The sequence below is a fragment of the Phoxinus phoxinus genome (assembly GCF_949152265.1).
Source record: "Phoxinus phoxinus genome assembly, chromosome: 19".
Lineage (NCBI taxonomy): Eukaryota > Metazoa > Chordata > Actinopteri > Cypriniformes > Leuciscidae > Phoxinus > Phoxinus phoxinus.
Genome location: NC_136894.1, coordinates 31,778,265 through 31,799,808, shown reverse-complemented (window position 1 = coordinate 31,799,808; position 21,544 = coordinate 31,778,265). Strand labels below are relative to the sequence as shown.

At 39.2% G+C, this 21,544-nt stretch overlaps 1 protein-coding gene across 1 annotated transcript in view; it reads right to left on the bottom strand.

Annotated features, from left to right (window-relative positions):
* Positions 1–11,985, bottom strand: part of LOC306987185 (uncharacterized protein) — a 142,491-nt gene extending 130,506 nt beyond the window's left edge. Inside the window, exons 1-8 of the mRNA XM_079591256.1 lie at positions 11,879–11,985; positions 6,322–6,388; positions 5,549–5,633; positions 4,687–4,791; positions 4,369–4,473; positions 3,573–3,677; positions 2,964–3,068; positions 2,642–2,746 (exon numbers count right to left, since the gene is read on the bottom strand). Coding sequence (XP_079447382.1) covers positions 2,642–2,746; positions 2,964–3,068; positions 3,573–3,677; positions 4,369–4,473; positions 4,687–4,791; positions 5,549–5,598 — 575 coding nt within the window. The 5' untranslated portion in view covers positions 5,599–5,633; positions 6,322–6,388; positions 11,879–11,985. The remainder of the gene's footprint in view (positions 1–2,641; positions 2,747–2,963; positions 3,069–3,572; positions 3,678–4,368; positions 4,474–4,686; positions 4,792–5,548; positions 5,634–6,321; positions 6,389–11,878) is intronic.
* Between the last annotated feature and the right edge of the window lie 9,559 nt (positions 11,986–21,544).

The window sequence follows — 21,544 nt, the reverse complement described above, 5'->3', positions numbered from 1 at the left end:
CTCTCTCTCACACACACCTGGCAGCCACTCTCTCTCTCTCACACACTCTCTCTCACAAACACCTGGCAGCCACTGTCTCTCTCTCACACACTCTCTCTCACACACACACTCTCTCACACACACACTCTCTCTCACACACACCAGGCATCCACTCTCTCACACACTCTCTCTCACACACACACTCTCTCTCACACACTCTCTCTCACACACACCTGGCAGCCACTCTCTCTCTCTCACACACTCTCTCTCACACACACCTGGCAGCCACTCTCTCTCTCTCACACACACCTGGCAGCCACTCTCTCAGACACACACACACACACACACACGGCAGGTCCTTGTAATTCAAATAGCTTAAAATAACATAAAAAACAATGTTTTATTAAAAATGTAAAAATGCAGAATGTTTCCTGTAATGGGCAGGGATTTGGGGAGGCATCATCTTGACTAGCAAATAATTTGCCTCAAGTTAATAGAATATGTATTTCTGGCCCTGAAATATTTTCTCCCTCAGTTGAGAGGCTGTCATGTCCTGTCCAGTGTCATGTCCAACTCAGCGGCAGTCTCTTACATAGATCACCAGGGAAGTCTGCGCTCACACAATCTGAACAGAATAGTGAGGCAGATTTTCTCTGGGCCCAGGAAAAGTTCCTGTCACTCAGGGCAGTGTACATTTCCAGAGCATCTGAATGTGGGAGCGGATTTACTGTCCGGACAGAAATTACCAATGGGGGAATGGAAACTCCACCCAGATGTAGTAAAACAGATCTGGACCAGATTTTATGAAGCGGAGGTAGACCTCTTTGCCTCCCAGCAGACAGCACAATGTCTCCTCTACTTCTCTCTGAGTCACCCAGCCCCCTGGGTCTGGATGCGATTGCGCACACATGGCCCAAAATGCGCCTGTATGCGTTTCCTCCAGTTTCTCTGCTGCCAGGAGTTCTAGCCAGAGTTCGCCAGCAAGGGTCTTGCCTCTTACTGATAGCGCCGCGTTGGCCGAACAGTGTATGGTTCTCTGAGATAATATCTCTCCTCAACGGCTCGCCGTGGGCAATTCCAGAGAGGAGGGATCTTCTGTCCCAGACGGAGGGCACGATATTCCATCCCAGGGCCGACCTGTGGAGCCTTCATGTTTGGCCCCTGATGGGTACCAACTGAGGGACACTGGGCTTTCGCCTGCCGTTATTGAGACCATTCTAAGTGCTAGGGCCTCCTCCAAGTCAAGTCACCTTTATTTATATAGCGCTTTTTACAATACAGATTGTATCAAAGCAGCTTCACAGTGATAACATGAAAATAAAAAAATAAAAATTTGCATCATCGTCCACCTTAAGGCAGATCTATAATATTGTTGAATATTAAATGTCCCCAACTAAGCAAGCCAGAAGGCAAGGCAACAGCGGCAAGGAACCAAAACTCCATCAGGGACAGAATGGAGAAAAAAACCTTGGGAGAACCCAGGCTCATTCGGGGGCCAGTTCTCCTCTGGCCAACGAGCGAACAGTGGATGATTATGATTCAGGAGCATTACAGGTCAGAAGTCAGAATGAATCAGAGTATTTCAGAGTATATTTCTCCACTAGAAAGAGTTATGCCAACAAATGGGGTGTTTTTGAAAGGTGGTGTGTCGTACATAATGCAGATCCGGTCAACTGCCAGATATCTTCAGTTCTGGATTTCCTGCAGGAAAAGTTATCAACAGGCACATTCCCCGCCACTCTCAAGGTTTATGTGGCCACTCTTTCGGCTTGCCATGCCTTGGTTGACGGGGTGCCACTCGGGAGACATCCTTTGCTCACGTCAGAACCAAGATCCCTTCATGGGACTTAGCAATAGTCCTCGAGGATCTGGTTGAGACCCCCTTTGAACCTCTAGAGTCAGCGTCTGATAAACTTCTGACCCTAAATATGTTTTTTCTTATGGCTATAATCTCTCTAAAAAGAATCGGGGTCATGCAGGCCCCAGGAATGGTGAAAGTGATTTTGCATCCTCATCCTGATTACCTGCCTAAGTACCATGCTCGGATGTACATCCGGTCACTCTAGAGGCCTTCTGCCCTCCACCGCTCACAACGCCGGAGCAGGAGAGATCTCACAGGCTGTGTCCAGTCCGTGCTCTTCAGGCCTACGTCCACCGCACTAGACAGTGGCGTAATTCAGAGCAACTATTAGTTTGTTATGGGGGCAGCAACAGGGGTGCTGCCGCCACTAAACAGACCATGTCACATTGGGTCAGGGATGCTATTGCTCTTGTCTATGAGGCGCGCGGCCAAGCTTCGCCAACAGGTCAAAGGGCTCACTCCACCAGAGGGGTCGCCTCCTCTGCTCCCCCTTGCAGTTTGTTTGTGATGCGGCAGGTATGTCCTCTCTGCACACATTCATAAGAGTTTATAGTTCATGCCACTCCGGGCTCTCACGTCCTTGAGTCGACATCGCAAGCTAATGTCTAGAGCTTTCCTGCGTTTCTTGTGAGCACACCTACACTATCTATCTATCTATCTATCTATCTATCTATCTATCTATCTATCTATCTATCTATCTATCTATCTATCTATCTATCTATCTATCTATCTATCTATCTATCTATCTATTTATGTATGTATGCATCCATCCATCCATCCATCCATCCATCCATGTTGTACCTCAGATCAGTTGATGTGTGTCTTCCCTTGAATTTTATTGGCTCCGTTATAGACGCTTCACTCTTCATGGACACACAGCTGGACTTTGGTGAGTTTGATCTCTCTCTGTGGAATTATCATTAATACAGCAGAGACATTAGAATAGAGATAAGTGAATAAAGAGAAGAATTCATATGATAGATATTACATAAAGAGAAACCCCACAAAGAGATTATCAATTATTTATCCATCCATCCATCTATCTATCTATCCTTTATTTATGTATGTATGCATCTATCTATCTATCTATCCATCCATCCATCCATCCATCCATCCGTTGTACCTCAGATCAGCTGATGTGTGTCTTCCTTTAAATTTTATTGGCTCCGTTATAGACGCGTCACTCTTCATGGACACACAGCTGGACTCTGGTGAGTTTGATCTCTCTCTGTGGAATCAACATTAATACAGCAGAGACATTAGAATAGAGACAATAGAAAAAAAGAGAGAAACCTATCTATCTATCTATCCTTTACATGTAATATATCTATCTGTCTATCCTTTAGTTCTCTATCTATCTATCTATCTATCTATCTATCTATCTATCTATCTATCTATCTATCTATCTATCTATCCTTTACATGTCATTTATCTATCTGTCTATCCTTTAGTTCTCTATCTATCTATCTATCTATCTATCTATCTATCTATCTATCTATCTATCTATCTATCTATCTATCTATCTATCCTTTACATGTAATTTATCTATCTGTCTATCCTTTAGTTCTCTATCTATCTATCTATCTATCTATCTATCTATCTATCTATCTATCTATCTATCTATCTATCTATCTATCTATCTATCCTTTACATGTAATTTATCTATCTGTCTATCCTTTAGTTCTCTATCTATCCATCCATCCATCCTTCCATCCATCCATCCATGTTGTACCTCAGATCAGTTGATGTGTGTCTTCCTTTAAATTTGATTGGCTCCGTTATAGACGCTTCACTCCTCATGGACACACAGCTGGACTCTGGTGAGTTTGATCTCTCTCTGTGGAATCAACATTAATAGAGCAGAGACATTAGAATAGAGATAAGTGAATAAAGAGAAGAATTTATATGATAGATATTACATAAAGAGAAACCCCACAAAGAGATGATCAATTATCTATCTATCCATCTATCTATCCGTCCGTCCGTCCGTCCGTCCGTCCGTCTGTCTGTCTATCTATCTGTCTATCCTTTATTTATGTATGTATGCATCTGTCACGGCTGTACTTTGTATTGTCTTTTCTGCCGCATGTGTGTGTGTGTGTATGTATGTGTATGCGCGTGTTTGTGCTTTCCCCCCTACAGGCGCGCTGCGGAGCTGAGCGGTAATCAGGTGGATTGAGTGCACCGGTGCACAGGTGTGCCTATCAATAAAAGCTTCCTGTTTGGCGTCCTCTGGGAGCGTTCCTTCTTGTCACACCGATCCCTGGCCAGGACCGACGTGTTGATCTGCGTTGCGGCGTAATTGTAGAGTTTGGAGATAGACTTTGTTGTGAGAAATGTGCCAATAAAGAGAGTATTGTAACCGCTGAAAATCGCTTCCTCCTCCTTCATTGTTGCTCCCTAGTAAGGCCGTAACAGAATCTATCTACCTATGTATCTATGCATCTATCTATCTATCTATGTATCTATCTATCTATCCATCCATCCGTCCATCTATCTATCTATCATCCATCCATCATCTGTTGTACCTCAGATCAGTTGATGTGTGTCTTCCCTTGAATTTTATTGGCTCCGTTATAGACGCTTCACTCTTCATGGACACACAGCTGGACTCTGGTGAGTTTGATCTCTCTCTGTGGAATCAACATTAATACAGCAGAGACATTAGAATAGAAATAAGAATTTATATGTTAGATATTACATAAAGAGAAACCTATCTATCTATCTATCTATCTATCTATCTATCTATCTTTTACATGTCATTTATCTATCTGTCTCCTTTAGTTCTCTATCTATCTATCTATCTATCGATTTATCCTTTATTTATGTATCCATCCATGTTGTACCTCAGATCAGTTGATGTGTGTCTTCCCTTGAATTTTATTGGCTCCGTTATAGACGCTTCACTCTTCATGGACACACAGCTGGACTCTGGTGAGTTTGATCTCTCTCTGTGGAATTATCATTAATACAGCAGAGACATGTATTATATAACATGTATATAAACCTAACGCAGATAATCTTGTCTAAGAGAAGCTTTAGAAATGTTGAAAAGTGTTCTTGACATTGCACAAGTTGAACAAGGATAATGTTACTCTGTGTACAGACACCCTCAGGATCATTACAAGTGCCCAGCTATGCGAGTGATTCCTTCAGAGTGAACACGTGTGAATCTGACTGCAGGAGATGTGAAAGATATGAATAAAAACAATGTTATATCAGCCAGCGCACAGACCTGTATTTACATCCTGTTTTCGGTCCAAGTCCAAAGTAGTCGATTGTCGAGTTCACGCGCATAGGTTTAGTTACCTGCGTGTGAACTCGACAATCGACTACTTTGGACTTGGACCGAAAACAGGATGTAAATACAGGTCTGTGCGCTGGCTGATATAACATTGTTTTTATTCATATCTTTCACATCTCCTGCAGTCAGATTCACACGTGTTCACTCTGAAGGAATCACTCAACATGGCTGGGCACTTGTATGACACATCAAGGATGATAAGAGAAATAAAAGCAGGTTTAAAACTGATCGGTTAAAACACCGATTTTTGTCGTTGTTCGCTGTATTGACAGCACTCCAAATTTACTAAAAAATGAGCTCAATGTTAAAATTGACCGGAGTTATCCTTTAACAACCCTGGCTAACACCCATACATCCTGATGTGTGATATACATAACATTAAGATCATATGAAGATTGAAGTACCTGCATCCCTGAGAAAAATCTCCATCTCTGAATGTGTGTGTGTCGTCCATGATTCATTCAGTCTTAATGGATCTTCTCGGTTACACTGATGAGTCAGAATTGAAATTTAATTTGCAATTTACTTGAAGTTTATGCTGTAACTTTTTCAAACTCGTTTACAAATAAATAAAAATCCCTATTAATTTGCACTTTTATGTTTCAATAACATAATTAAAATGAATTGAATATGAAAAATGGATGTCAGGTTTTTTTTTTGTAAATACAGATTTTTATAACATCCCCCAAGTAAATTTGATGGACAAAATAAATGCATGTCAATGTTTTGTATTTCTATCATTACAGCGCACTTTACCTGATGCTACACTGGTAGTTGTAAATTTACGGGTATTTATTTAGACAGAAATTATATAAATGATTTCAAAGTTTGAGACACTAAGCAAAAATTAAAAAGTTAAAGTAAAACAAGTTACAACAATATTTTGGGGTAATTCATGTAATGTAAACTATATCAAATTTAAGGTTAACTATTTTTTGCTGTTGTTGTTGTGGCTTTTATAATTTATATTTTCTCCAGTACCGATAATTAAACAGTGTAATTAAGAAAAGGGCACGTGTCCACCAAAGATAATTCAATATGATAATAATTTCAAGAAATTCATGTTTCATTAAGTACTTGATGTTTAGGTTTTTACAAAAATACTACAAAGCATTTCATACTATAGTTGAATGAGGAAGTGAGTCAAAAGCAGCTCACCTGACTAACGCTCACTCACCGTGAGTTACTGTAGTTTACCGCAGTTTCCCAACATCGCTTTGTTTCCCGTCTCAAACTGTATAATCCTGCAGAGGAACTAGAAATATTAAACACTTTGATGCTCGAGTTTTCTGACTTAAACGATCGTTTTATGCCCAGGTGTAAAATGGTGCACAGTAAAACTCTGAAAATACTTTCACTTCTGACAGCTAAAGTTGCCAAACCTGTTTGGTGAGAAGAATCGAGTTCATGTCATCTAGTTCATAAACAGCTCAGTTATGAGAGAGTATCTCAATAGTTTTGAACATTTAATGATTATGTGTTGGCAATTTAATAAAAATAAAGGCAGGTTTGAGGGTAGGCTGTTATTAATGTTTTTTTATCTCATGCATATTAAAGGTAGGATAGGTCAGAATTGTCTAAAAAAAACTTGTATTCAAATTTGTTTAAACTGTCTTTATATACCAATACATAATTAAAATGCAAGTACTCTGAAAAAGAGAGTATAAAACTGAGTGACTAGTGTATTTAATCTTCAATAAACACAGCTCATTAATTCCATTAATTCCATTCACCTAAAAACGGGTGCGCGACTGCGAGCACGTGGGCGGAGCCAGTAATAGCGGCGGTAGTCATGGCGACGGAGAGTGACAGTCGCGCAAGCCAATCACTTGTTTCGTCCCGGTAGGAATTAATGAGCAGTGTTTTTTGAAGATTAAATACACTATAGTCACATTTTCTTTCTTTTTTTTTTCTTTCGAGTTCTTTAGACAATTCTTACCTACCCAACCTTTAAAGTGTGTATGTCAGGTAAAAAATTTTTTTTAGATATATTAAATAAGGTTTAGATGTCTGAGTGAAAATGTAATTATCATTAAAATTATTACTGTAACTGCCCTACAATAAGCTTTATAGCCATTTCTGTCAAGATCATATTTTTAAAACGCAGCTGAGCTGTGACGTCATACAAGGGAGACGTGCCAACAAAGTTCTATTCAAGTATGGAGAGTTTTGAGTCTGAGGAGATGCAAAATCCCCCTCAAACCTATACGATGGCCCACAGCCATACAATTTTGAGCCTCCCAGGCGGGAGACTGATGAGGAGCCAAACAGAAATGTAAATAATTCATATCGAAGAAACATAAATATCTGGTGTGAAGAAGAACCAGTGGAGAGTTGGTCAGGTGTCTGGTAAGTATAGGCGTAACGGTATGTATTCGTATTGAACCGAAACGGTACGGGTGTCATGGTTCAGTGCATGAATATACACGGAGAATACACAGTATATAAAAAAAAAATTAAACTCGCGTGCAAATTAATTAATGCGGAACTACTGTTAGATACGCGGGTTATTTAGGGACACCTAATCTGTAGCTCCGCCTTAGCTCTGAAGCTCCGGCTATAATGAACAGGCTGCGATCAATGTCAATATTGCAATTCTGGAATATGTTGGTTGGTGTGTGTGTGTGTGTGTGTGTGTGTGTGTGTGTGTGTGTGTGTGTGTGTGTGTGTGTGTGTGTGTGTGTGTGTGTGAGAGAGAGGGAGAGGGAGAGAGAGAGAGAGGGGCGCGGGCGCGATCGACTGCTTTACTACAGTAGCATACACCGTAGGCACAGCATCAGCTGCCAGTCTCACTCCAGTTTTAAATCCCATTTTATAACTCATGAGATCTCCAACCGCGTAGTCCTTCTCAGTGAAATGGCCGCTGCACATGACCGAAGTCTTGGATACCGAAGCAGAACTGAAGTCAGCGCGTTTGGTCCGAACAAAGTTGACCCAGGCACGGAACACAGTGGACTCTGTGACCGGTTTTAACGGTGTTTTTGCACCCAGCACAAACGCAGTAATTCACCATCGTGAAAATACGCCTGCGTATACTAACGACCTAACTTAAATAACTAACTAAATAACTAACTAAATGTCCTAATCACTAATTCTCTCGCTCTATCACTCGTGCAATTATCAACACAGCTCAGCGAGCGGGGGAGACGTCTCCCTCATATGACGTCAAACGATTCGTTTGGAATGAGGAGCAGTTTTAAGGGAGGACTGAAAATAACGAACTTTTCATCTTATATTCTGCCTTTAGGAATCGAAAAACATACAAAACAATACATCAACTTGTCAAACGTGTATTTCCCCTCACTATTTTGTGTTAATCAATATTAAAAATTTAACCTGACATACACACTTTAAGTTATGCACAAAGAAGATCATAATATTTTGGATCTGTATCAAAAGTAGAGTATTTAACCATTTCAAGAAATGTTTTAATGAAAACAACATTACATTTAAAAAAAATGTCCAGAAAAAATTTAAGTAGTGTAACAGGTACAGAAAGTTTCCTGTTAAATGCATATATTGTTTATTAGAATTCACACATTCTAATGTGTTCACATACACCTGATATGACTTCCTAATTGAAGTGTGAGAGCTTTTCCCCTTTAATTGTGGTGATGACATCATGAGTCAATATAATTTCCTGTTCTGTCCCCTCTTCTTCTTCTTTGCATTGGTGATGCAGTGAAGAGGTGATGTTATTTTGGGCTCCTGATATTTTTTTTATCTTAATTTCAATTGTTACTTTTATGTGTAATGGCAGTTTTTTTGGTTTCATTGACTTATTTTATCTTTCATTGACTTTCAACGGCAACAACAGCAGACAAAAGAAACTACGTACTTTCCTATCTGACAATAACCTTGTTTTTCTTTTCAGAGCATGCAGGATTGGGAGACAGGGCAAAATGTGCCCAATGAAATAATGACTATGAATGAATTTGACTAACTATCCTGGCCTGGGTTATTATTGTGGCAGCATAACTTAAAAGTTTTTCTTTTGCAGAATGTCAGGATGGATTGCATCAAACAGAATTGATTCTGTTCCAAATGTATAAATATTGTTAACATGAGCAAAGTGGGTTGAGTGTTTTCAGGGACAAAAATGATTCTGAGTGCTATTAAGTGAGCAAGAAATGATCTGGCAATTATGTTTCAGGTTGCTGATTCCACAGGTCACATCAAAAGGGGTGACCGGCTAGACAAGCGGTCACTAACAAAAAAAAAATACTTCGGGTCTCCGTTCACAGGTGAAAGCAGCCAGGAAATGGTCCACTCCACAAACAAGGTTGAAAGGTTGGAGATTGTGACACATGAGTCAAGGCATCTCACCTTAAACTACACCAGCTGACATCAGCAACCCCACACGCCAACGCGAAGAATAAAGTGGGGGATCAAGGACGTGCTGGTAACGTACTCTCTCGCATACGAGGGAAAGACCATTGCAACGGCACGCAAAGTGTCAAAATGGTGAAGATGAACCTCCATGGGGCAACGAGATGATCAACACACCTCGAGGAGGATGTGGACCAACTGATGGTTTAAGAATATGTTTCGTGATGATTTTGATGATTTTATTTGATTAAACCAATATAGGGCTTAGTATTGATATACAGTAGATCTAATGTGCATATGTTTCCAGGAAGAGAAGATCTATTAATGAATGTAAATTATAGGGATTATTGTTGAAGCTTATTAAGTAGAACCACTGCCTGATTGAATTAAAAGTTAAAGGTAAAAGAACAAAATATGGTTAGGGAGATGGATATGGGGAAATGTTGAATGTGTAGGAGTTATGATTGTATGTGTTAGTCTGATAATTTTGTTATTTATGGGTGAATATGAGAAAACTGGAATGCCTGTTCAATTTGTGAAATGACAGTCTATCCGAATGATGATGATGATGATGAACAACAATATGTTTAATTGAGTTAAGATGTTTTTTCTTTTTCTTTCTGAGGACGATGATATGTAAAGAGGGTTGCAAAGCAGCAGTCATCCGTGTTGCGAGATGGCGTACAAGGACAGGGTTTGAAATGAGGGATTTTTATTTTACTTGTTATTCTTTGTATTTTTTATAGCTTGCTGAATCAACCAGGGGTGTTGAATTGATATGGGTTTCTTACTTTGCTATAACTATTTCTTGTTTATACTGGGGTGACTGAGGGTTCAATCTAGGTTGGGGGTGCGATGACAGTGCTCATCCATTCAGCCCGGCCCCAGATAAAGTCTTTACTTGCTTGCTAAATAATTACGGGGATTTCCCCCACAAAAACAGCCTTAAGCTTTGTTCTTCTAAATCCTTTCTTCACAGGTTCAAGGAGAGTGATCAGAGAAGAAGACTGATCAGTGATGTAATGACTTGAACTTGCATTATTATTAATACTATGTTTTATTAATCAGTGATCAGTGAATGATAAACAGGGGGAATTGTAATGCCAGTTTTTGAGGTTTCATTGACTTATTTTATCTTTCATTGACTTTCAGTATATTACAAAAGAATGTCATCTATTTTTACTATTTGCAGTATGGTGTGAGAACAGACCACTGTTCTCAGATTTATGTGTTTATGTACCTGGGGAGGTAGAAGCGGGAGACACTCCAGAAAACAGATGGACAAGGACCTCTGACCCTGGTGTCAGAAGGCCATTTGGTGCAGGGGGGCTTAGTGGGCCAACTAGTGACGAATCTAAACTAGCGATATGGCTCCTTTGTCTATGGAAAACTACTGGATGGAAAACTACTGGGAAGAAGGCCTTGAAACTAAGATAAAAGGTGGTTCAGTCTGCCCGAGGGTGAGTCACTCTTCTACACAGGGTAACAACTGTGTATTAGACTGCTCCTATTCTCGCAAGAATAAAAACTTCTCTTTTTATAATTTGACTCTGAGTGTCTCTTACACAGTGATGGTTGTTTAATGAATTTTTGCCACAACATATGTCTAAATTTTCACTCTAATTTATATATATATAATATCATTTTACCTATCTCTGTGGTTATTTTTGTCATTTCATCCTGTTAAAGTTATATTTTTGCATCTGGGCCTAAATGTGGAAACGAGAGCACATGTGATAAGTGTAGCCTACATCACTCAGGAAACCTGGAATGTAATCTGACTACTTCTAACCGCAGTAAACAACAGATGAACTGATGACGCATGTAATTATAGAAAATGTCAGTATTAAGGAAGAAAGAAGAAATAAAGACTAATGCGTAGCCTTGACTCTCAGGTCTTTACCAGAGTAGATCTTCAGTAAACTTACAAATTAAACCAAAAAACAATGTTATTGACAAATGAACCCTAACCATAATATTTGTAGTAAAACTGGCTATTCAAATGATAATCAATCCGCCAAAAAAACATGGTTAGCCTACTCCACTTTTACTATAATAAAAACCAAGGTTAATTTTGTAATAAAGTGCGTCACTGATTGCTTCACTGCTAAGAACTCTTCCTCCATTAACAGCTCAACACTAAACACTGTCCACTGCCTTTATATAGCGCTTTTACAGTATTGTTTCAAAGGATCTTTACGGTGATATCAGGAAAATAATGAAACAAAGTTTGTCTCGGCTGTATAGCAGATCTAGAAGAAAGGCATTGTCTGGTTTAAGTACGTTTTTGATTAATTCATTAATTTCCCTTGTAAAAAATCATTGGTTTTTGACTTACACGACACCGTTTTCAACTGAAAACTCCAACTGGACAGCTTTACACAACAATAATGAACAAATCTTACCTTAGTGTTCTTAGACGTGCGGTTCAATCCCTTGACTAAAAGCTGCTGATCCAGTTTACCGAACAGAAGAAACACTAGAGCTGTTCACTGACAGACACATGATCAAACATGCAGTTCAGTGTGACTCGGGCAGTGTAATGAGGAAAACCTGTTCTGTGGAAAAACCCTCAAACTACTGATGAACTAGACGATTCTGTGGAAGAGGGAGGATACAAAGACTTTTAGCAAGACAGAAGAAACATTTAGAAGGGTTTTTTTCATATTTTTGTACAACATTAACAGAAGGCATTTGTAATTTTTACAAGTTTTACAAATAAAACTGAGCTTACATACAATCACAACACATACATACCATTCCCAACAGTAAGTAAGTTGAAGACAAAGTAAAGAGAAAGAGAGAGAGGGGAAATTGCATATTTTCTATTTTTTTGTTGATGCAAATGCAATGTGACCCTCTGCCAGCAGGTGGCGCTGGTGTAACAGCAAAAATATGGAGTTATTACTGTATATAACACGTCATGTGCGCTTTTTAGAAATGCGACAAATCAAAATTATGATATAAGCACAAAACACATTGTCATAATTCAACAATAACGGAATATGTATAAATTTATTTGTTATGCTCGTAAAGTAAACTTTAAAACCTCTTAAAGTTATAATTCTTATATATTTATTATTCTTATACAATTTAAGACTTTTTATAAATTTGATACAACTGAATTTAAGATTAACCATAGAAGCTTTTTTTTTTTTTAATGTGTACAGCTAATTATAAATACTATAAACTAAAACCCACACCATAACCTTACAGAGGTTATTTGTATATTGAAAATTGTATTATTTGCATCATATTGTTTACATGCATTTGGCAAATGATTTAATCCGGAGCCACTTGCATTACATTGATTCAAGGCCATAATTCAAACCCATGATCCTGGTGTTTCTAATGCCACTGTAGAACTACAGGAACTTTTGAGCGCAAATTTGTCCTCAAAGTATAACTTAGTTACATATTTATTGGCTTTCTCTCAGGGACGTGCAGAGAGTTCCTCAGGGGCAGGGGCTCAAATGTAAAAAGGGGCATATATATATATAAAGCTGGATATATATGCTTTTATCACAGAAATAAAAAATATATTTTTTAAAGTATATTAAAATAGAAAACCGTTATTTAAAATTTTACTAATTTTTTTCTGTATTTTCGATCAAATAAATGCAGTCTTGAAGCGCATAAGGGACTTCTTTAGAAAAAAATAGTAATGTGTGTGTGCAAAAATGTTAAAATAATAGTCACCATTTCGTGTGTTGTTGTCAGCCTACACTTCACGTAATATGCCTGTAGGCCCACGGCTTCATTTAACAAACTATGATAGTTTCATAATGGTAAACGGTGTATCAATATCTAATACAAGTGACTTGAATACTATACTTACTATTAATGCTCCTTTTGTTGCTGGTTTTGTGCAGTGCTTGTAGTCAATTAACATTCATTAGTTCAACGACGACTCGACGAGATTCAGATCGCTTCAATGTAAATTCGTCTGTCCATGTAATTTTCAAACGATTTATTTATAAATTACCGGAAAATTACCGCTCCACTTCACATGTCCAATGAAATTTGAACTTCTTGTGCCAGATGACGATTGGTCGGTGTATTATACATGACAAACAGTGAATTAAGTAATATTTTAAAATATGTGTTATGTGGATTTTTAAAGGAGCATTGCGTAGCAGGTTCTGAAATTTCGAGTAACCCCAGATTGCAGTCTGGACGATGGGGCGGGGCGACACTTTGGGGCGGGGCTACACGTGTCGCTCCGCCCACCAATAATTTCATTGGTTTATAATACAGCAATCTTATTGGAGTAGGCATGAGCATGCGCATTCCTTTATGTACGAGTTTATGAATGATCTTCTACGCAGTTTGGCCGTAGGCTACTACCCATGGCGATTTCAGTAACGATCAATTAAATAATGTTTTTATTAACTTAGTAGGCTACGAGTTACAGTTAATACGACTTAATAAGTTAAATGAAGTTACTGTACAACAAACAATCCTTTCAAGGCAAACCGCCGTGTAATATAGCCCTGCTAAATCTGGGGAACGAATTCTTCATTCGTGGCCACGATAGCCTAGGTCTAGGCTATATCATTATCAAGTGAAGTCAAGTCAAAACATTTTGTATAGTGCTCAATTCACATCGTTTTATAGCAGTTTTTCAAAAAGTAATATAGGCCTATATAAGCTTTATATTGAGTCGTTTTAGAGCTGGGCGATATAAAGAAATATGTTGCTGATATAAATCATACGATGTTTTAGATTTAGCTAAATTATATTTATTAATTTACCCAGCAGATAAGTCAATGGCACTTTAAGTGAGCAATGATCATGACTGCATTAAATTACTAGCATTGCAAGGAGAGATCGCCTATTAAGCTGATAGTAATGTTTTCCGAATGTCATGCAGGGCTGCGTCATTTTACATAATTCATTTATGCTTAATTTTTCCATTAGGATTGGTGAATAAAATAAACTCGGGGTTTTACACTAGCCTACATAATGATAATTCACTGTATTTCAGTAAGACACAGTTCCGAAAGTGACAAATAAGACAATAATAGGCTACCAAATAATACAAGCCCTGGACATTGTTTTTTTTTGTTTTGTTTTTTTTACGTACAATGGGAATTTAAAAACCTGCAGTGCTGAAAAGTGGGAAAAAAAAATACTAAAACAGATATTAATATGTCGCTCTATAGCAAATATTATTTTTTATGTGCTCAATTTAAGTATAAATAAGTAACTATTTGAAGTAGGCTGTTAGGCTATAGGCAATGCCCAGATTTACAGCGGTGATTTTTTTAATAGTTAGGCTGCAGCTGTAGCCTTTGCCAGTGTTAATATTTGAACCTATTTTTAACAGGTAAACAACAAGGAAATATGAGTTTGCCATTAAACATTTTATTTGCACTTTGTGCCAAAAAATGCAAGCATTGGAGAACAAATCTCGTTTAAAAAAATCAACAAAAAACGGTCGCGCTTTAAATAAAAAAAAAATTAAATATAACATTTAAAATCAGCTGCTTGCGTTCGGGTTTGTCCGATGTATTTCCTTTAATACAGCGATTTATCATAATTTGCGTAAAATCCCGAGTTTGAGATGATCCACCGACCGACCTGATGGAAATATGAAAACAGCTGAGGTGCTGTCACCAAGCGTTCGTTTTTAAACAATAACTTTGTCTATTCTGTGTCTTAACAATAAAACATTAGCCAATAGATCCTAACTAAAATGACCATGGTAAACCGATAATATACGATTAGAGTTAGCATTTAATATTTCGTTAATATGGACAAATCATTCACAAAAATAGTACATAAAGAATGCGCATGCTCAGGCTTGAATCATCTGGGCCAATAAGATTGCTGTATAATAAGCCAATTAAATTGGAGGTGGGCGGAGCGACACGTGTAACCCCGCCCCAAAGTGTCGCCCCGCCCCATCGTCCAGACTGCACTCTGGGGTACTACGAAATTTCCAACCGTTTCTGACACCAGTGGCCGTTAGAGGAACTGCAGCCAGTCTCATGCTCGTTCTCGGTGCGCACGCTTGTACGAGCACGACCACATCAACCAGGGTTGCCGCAGCAACCAGCTGACGGCACATCGAGATTCACCAAACACTATGCTTGAGGTAAGAAAAGTTACAGTACTGTAAGGTTATTGTTTGACAGACCATATTTTAGTAAAATGTTGCCGTGCTACTTTATATTATCCGATGTTGACTCTTGTCTTTGCCCGACGCCGGTCACTCTCTCTTTTTGCCACAGTAGATTCTTTTTTTCTTCTTCTTTTTTTTTACTTACGAGGAGTGTCCGTGGGTGTCTGAATTGTGCTGGAGGCTGGTCGCTTCTTTCCATCCGCAGAGTCCATTTGAAAACACTACCGATTGCCGCTGCTTACAAATAATGGCTGCCGTGCCGTACGGATAAGCCCAAGTAGACGAGAACGCGCATGACGTCACATTTTGTGAATTTTCGCGCCGATTCGGGCTCGACTCCACCACACACAAAGTGAACTATCCCGTTAAAGTGTCATTAATATTAATCAAAGAACAAAGGTAAGAGAGTAAATTACTCACTCAGATCCGGCGCCAGGAGGATTATTATACCGGTAGCATATCATGAATGCACTCCGCTATCTTTAACACATCTCCGGCGAACGGCTTCTTCACGCATAAGAAAAACTCATCATGAAGTGCAGTGAAATTCAGAGACCTGTGGCGTTTCCTGATGGATCGAGGTTGTTCGTTAACTTCATTTTATATGTGCAATTCACACGAGCTCTAAGTGCATGCGAGAATGCTGCGAGTAGTCAAACTTTATTAATGAAATAGAAAATCAGAGGAAATAATTTCTGTAAGTTTTTTTTTTTTTAACCGGTCACACGGCTTTCATGGTTTTCAGTTACGTGACTGGTGCGGAGACCTGGAGTGTTATTTACATTTTTTATTTATTTTTATTAATATTTTGAAATGTATTTATTAGGGGTGTGACGAGACCCTTATCTCACGAGACAAGACAAAGACGAGATTGGGTTCACGAGAACGAGACGAGACGAGATTTTTGCACAATATTTGATAGAAATCCTCAATGACAAAATTCATGACTGGAAAAATAGTCTGCAGGTGCATTTTGAAATGTTGTAACTAAATCATCTTGTATATGAATGTTATTTCAGTTCTACTTTGAGTATGAATTATCAAAATACATTAAAATACAACAATATAGAAGCACTGTAAAGGTTTTACCACAAACTCCACTGACTGGCTTCTCTCAAGTATGATTTCACACGGGTCTCTTCAGACCTTACTGTACATTATGAGCTTCCAGAACTTCTGATTGAGGCTGTGTGTGACCTCCAAATGAAACTACTTTCCACAAATTGAAAATACAAATAAAAACAGACAGTAGCCTATAAAACAACAGTTTTTCTTATTAGTTCAAACGATAATTAAGTGCAAGTGCAACCATAATCAAAGTAGGCCAACTCTCTCTGTATTCAAAGTGCAAACAGAGACCAAAACAGAGACCAGAGAATAGGTTTGATATTGGGAGACGGGCTATTGTATGTATGCAGTCTAATTTGCGCGCATCGTGTTTTACTTTCATTTTCACTCCGTAGTGGCGGTGCTGAACGCGCGTTCTACAAGATAAGGGGCCATTCACACAGAATGCGTTTTTGCTTTGTAAAATGCGATACGCTGGCAGTGAAATGGGGGAGCTGATTTTAACTTGAGCGCCGCGTTTTTAGAATACTGTGTCATGCGCGAGACGCTTACATAGAAAAACAATGGAAAGTACCGCACTGGAATGGAAAACACGTTCTGTGTGAACCGCCCTATAAGACATCTCAGATCGACTCACTGATGCGCAACAAATCGTCCACCATCGTAACGCGATCAGTGAACTGATTCCTGCTGCACTGTCACAGTCTGTGTGCGAATGCAACTCGTGCTGGATGAGCAGAGGAGACGTTTACAATAGCAAAACAACAGTGGAGGCGGCCGGTGCCGCGGAGTACAACGTAATGCAATGTGAATGTAGCTATGGCATATTCTATGTTAATTATGGCGATATTGCGAGACAGCTTTTCACTCGACGAGAAATCTCGTCACACTTTAGTCTCGCGAGATCTCGTGGCACGAGATCTCGTCACACCCCTAGTATTTATTTATTTTACATCGCTCCTCCCACCTGATGAAACCATCTATGTATCTATCTATCTATAATCTATCTATGTATTTATATATGTAGGCCTATAATCTATCTATATATGTATCTATCTATTAATTAATCTAGCTGTCTATATATATTTATATGTATCTATTAATGTGTCACTGTATACTCTGTCTGTCTCTAGCCTATCAGTCAATGTGTTGTGTAAATTTAAATATAAGCCTAAATAGCCTATAACTAATCAAATCGCACTGTCACTATATAACCAAAAATCCGCTATCTCAAAATCAAACTCCTCTCACAAAAACCCACGAGGTCAATATGTGTTGATTTCACTTTGATACAGATGTGCGATCGTGTAGTCTGTTCCCGACCGTGTCAATCAAACGCTGATTCGGCGGATCACACCTGATGAAACACTCGTGAAACACTTCGAGGCTTCGTTTGGCCATAGTCTCGTGACATGGGTGTTTTGAATCACGCTTCGGATCAGTGTTTCGAAACATCTGCGCTTCGGGATCTCGAAAAGCTTCGGAACGACTGTTTCGCGTCAGCCATCCCTAATAAATAGGAGTAGTATTTTTTAACCGGTAAATGCGAGCGCAGGATGAACATGAACGCGCAAATACGAGTTATCAATCGCGCCACAAGAGTTTTAGGGTGTTGTATTCACACCTGCCTTGTTTGGTTCGATTGAATCGAACTCTAGTTCGTTTCCCCCCTTGGTGCGGACCTTTTGGGCAGGTGTGAATACAGCAATCGAACTCGGGTGCGGACCAAACAACCGAACCGAGACCCAGATGAAGAGGTGCTCTCGGTACGGTTCCAAACGAACTCTGGTACGGTTCGTTTACGATGTGAACATGAACCGACCCAATTGCAAGAAAGCACTGCGCCTTTGAGTTAACAGGCTTCCGTAGTCGGAGTTGCGTTATAATTGAATTAAAACTTTATACCTTATCCGTCTTCTGCGCAGTGCCACTGTCAGCATCCCATGGTAGCGCACATGAGAGCATGTTCTCTCCGCCGGAAGCGTCTTGCAGCACATCGCCGTCTTCTCAAAATCCGAATTATAACATCGTATAGATGACATTGTGTTATATGATACTCATTAGTTTCTTCATATTGCGTTTGTAGAGAATAACACAAAAACAGTAAAAGAACAAATATTGCAGTACGAAATATCTCATGCTGAGCCTTTTGTTTTTTTGCACTTCCTGATTTCCCTACTTGAGAATTCTTGTCCAATGAATGTACGACCTTAGCACACGTGTGGTTTTGTTTACAAATTTTGGTTCTCTTGCAAAAAGAGCAGTGTGAAAGCGAACCGTACCAAACAAACAAAAAAAATGTATTTGGTCCGGACCAAAGCAAGTGAACTATCGGACTTTCCTGGTGTGAATACACCCTTAAAAGCGTTTAAACTGCGACCGTTAAACCGTCAGACGCATAAACTCTCCCATCAGTCGCGAGTGTGTGTAGCTAAAGACAAACATGTATGCGCTACCTCAGGTAAAGGTATGGTGCGCACTCACTGCTTTCCTGGTGCTCGTGTTCTCGATGTCGCTGCGCAGGTCCCCGAGATCCTGAACGGTGACGAGCGCGTCGGAGCTGTCGTGCTGCACGCGGGGGTGAACGACATCAGGCAGCGGCAGACGGAGGTTCTGAAGAGGGACTACAGGAGCCTGATCGAGACGGTACGCAGAACATCGCCTGAAGCAAAGATCGTCGTGTCTGGACCGCTTCCCACGCACCGACAAGGACAAGAAAGGTTCAGTAGATTGTTTGCACTAAATTAATGATTAATGTCATGGTGTAATGAACAGAGACTGCTCTTTGTAAATAAGTGGAATCTGTTTTGGGAGCGACCTAGGCTCTACCGTGCTGATGGCCTGCACCCCAGCAGAATCGGAGCGGCTGTTCTGTCGGACAACATCTCCAAGACGTTACACACCATATGACTAGTAAGTCAAAGTCCAAATCACATTCTTTGCTGTCCCAAATTAATTTATATAAGTACCAGTGTAGAACACTATATAGAAACTGTGTCTATTCCTCGTTTAGTGAGGCCAAACAATAAATCTACTGTAGGATCTAAGAAAAATCTAATTGTGATTAAACCAGAAAATCTCAATATTAGTGAACAAAAACAATTTCTAAAGCTAGGTCTTCTAAACATTAGATCGCTTACACCTAAGGCGGTTATTGTAAATGAAATGGTCACTGATAATAGCTTCGATGTACTCTGCCTTACTGAAACCTGGCTTAAATCGAATGATTATTTCGGTCTTAATGAGTCCACTCCACCAGGATACGGTTATAAGCATGAGCCCCGTCTGATTGGTCGTGGCGGCGGTGTTGCAACAATCTATAGAGATATTCTTAATGTTACTCAGAAAACAGGTCACAGGTTTAATTCGTTTGAAGTACTTGTGCTAAATGCGGCGCTCTAGATGTAAGAAAGAAATCCCTATTATCTCTAGCCTTGGCTACTGTATATAAACCGCCAGGGCCTTACGCTGATTTCCTAAAAGAGTTTGCAGATTTTCTCTCAGATCTATTGGTCAATGTCGATAAGGCAATAATTGTGGGAGATTTCAACATACACGTTGATAACACAAATGATGCGTTAGGGGCTGCGTTTACAGATTTACTAAACTCCTTTGGGGTCAAGCAAAACGTTAGTGGTCCCACTCATCGTCTTAATCATACTCTAGATTTAATTATATCATATGGAACCGATCCAACCGATATAGATATTATACCGCAAAGTGATGATGTCACTGATCATTACATGGTAACTTGCATACTACGTACGGCTGAAATGTGTCATGTTGCGCCGCGTTATCGACCAGGCAGAACAATCCTTCCAACTACTATAGATAGATTCTTGAATAGCTTACCTGATCTATCTCCGCTCCTCAGTGAACCCAAACAAACAGATGAACTAGAGGAAATGACTAGCAGTATGAGCACCATTCTCTCTAGTACTTTAGAAACTGTTGCACCAATTAGATTAAAAAAGGTTAGAGATAAAACTAAAGCACCATGGTACAACAGTGCTACGCATGTTATCAAGAGAGAAACTCGTAACTTAGAGCGCAAATGGAAACAAACTAATTTAGAGGTCTTTAGAATCGCGTGGAAAGACAGTATGTCACGTTATAAAAAGGCTCTAAAAGCAGCCAGGGCTGAGCATCTCCGCAAACTAATAGAAAATAACCAAAACAATCCAAGGTTTTTATTTAACACTGTGGCTAGATTAACAAATAAACAGACATCACCTGAACAAAATATTCCGTTACATTTTAATAGTAATGATTTCATGAATTTCTTCACTGAGAAAATAGAAGCATCAGAAACACAATTGTAAATGTACAATATTTGACAGCGTCTTATGATTCAGCCTCAATTATCACCCCTCAAGAACAACTACAGCGCTTTACAACTATAGGACAGGAAGAGCTAAATAAACTTATCACTGCATCTAAACCAACAACATGTTTATTAGATCCAATACCCAGTAAACTACTGAAAGAAGTGTTACCTGTAGTGGAAGAGCCTCTTCTCAATATTATTAACTCGTCTCTATCTTTAGGACATGTTCCAAAAACATTCAAGCTGGCAGTTACAAAACCTCTTATTAAGAAACCACAATTAGATTCAAATAATCTAGCAAATTACAGACCCATTTCAAATCTTCCATTTATGTCTAAAATACTAGAAAAAGTTGTGTCCGCTCAACTGTGCTCTTTTTTGCAAGAAAACGATATCTATGAAAAGTTTCAGTCAGGATTCAGGCCACATCATAGCACAGAAACTGCGCTGGTTAAAATTACAAATTATTTACTTCTAGCTTCTGACCAAGGCTGTATCTCAATACTAGTTTTACTCGATCTTAGTGCTGCGTTCGACACTATAGATCAT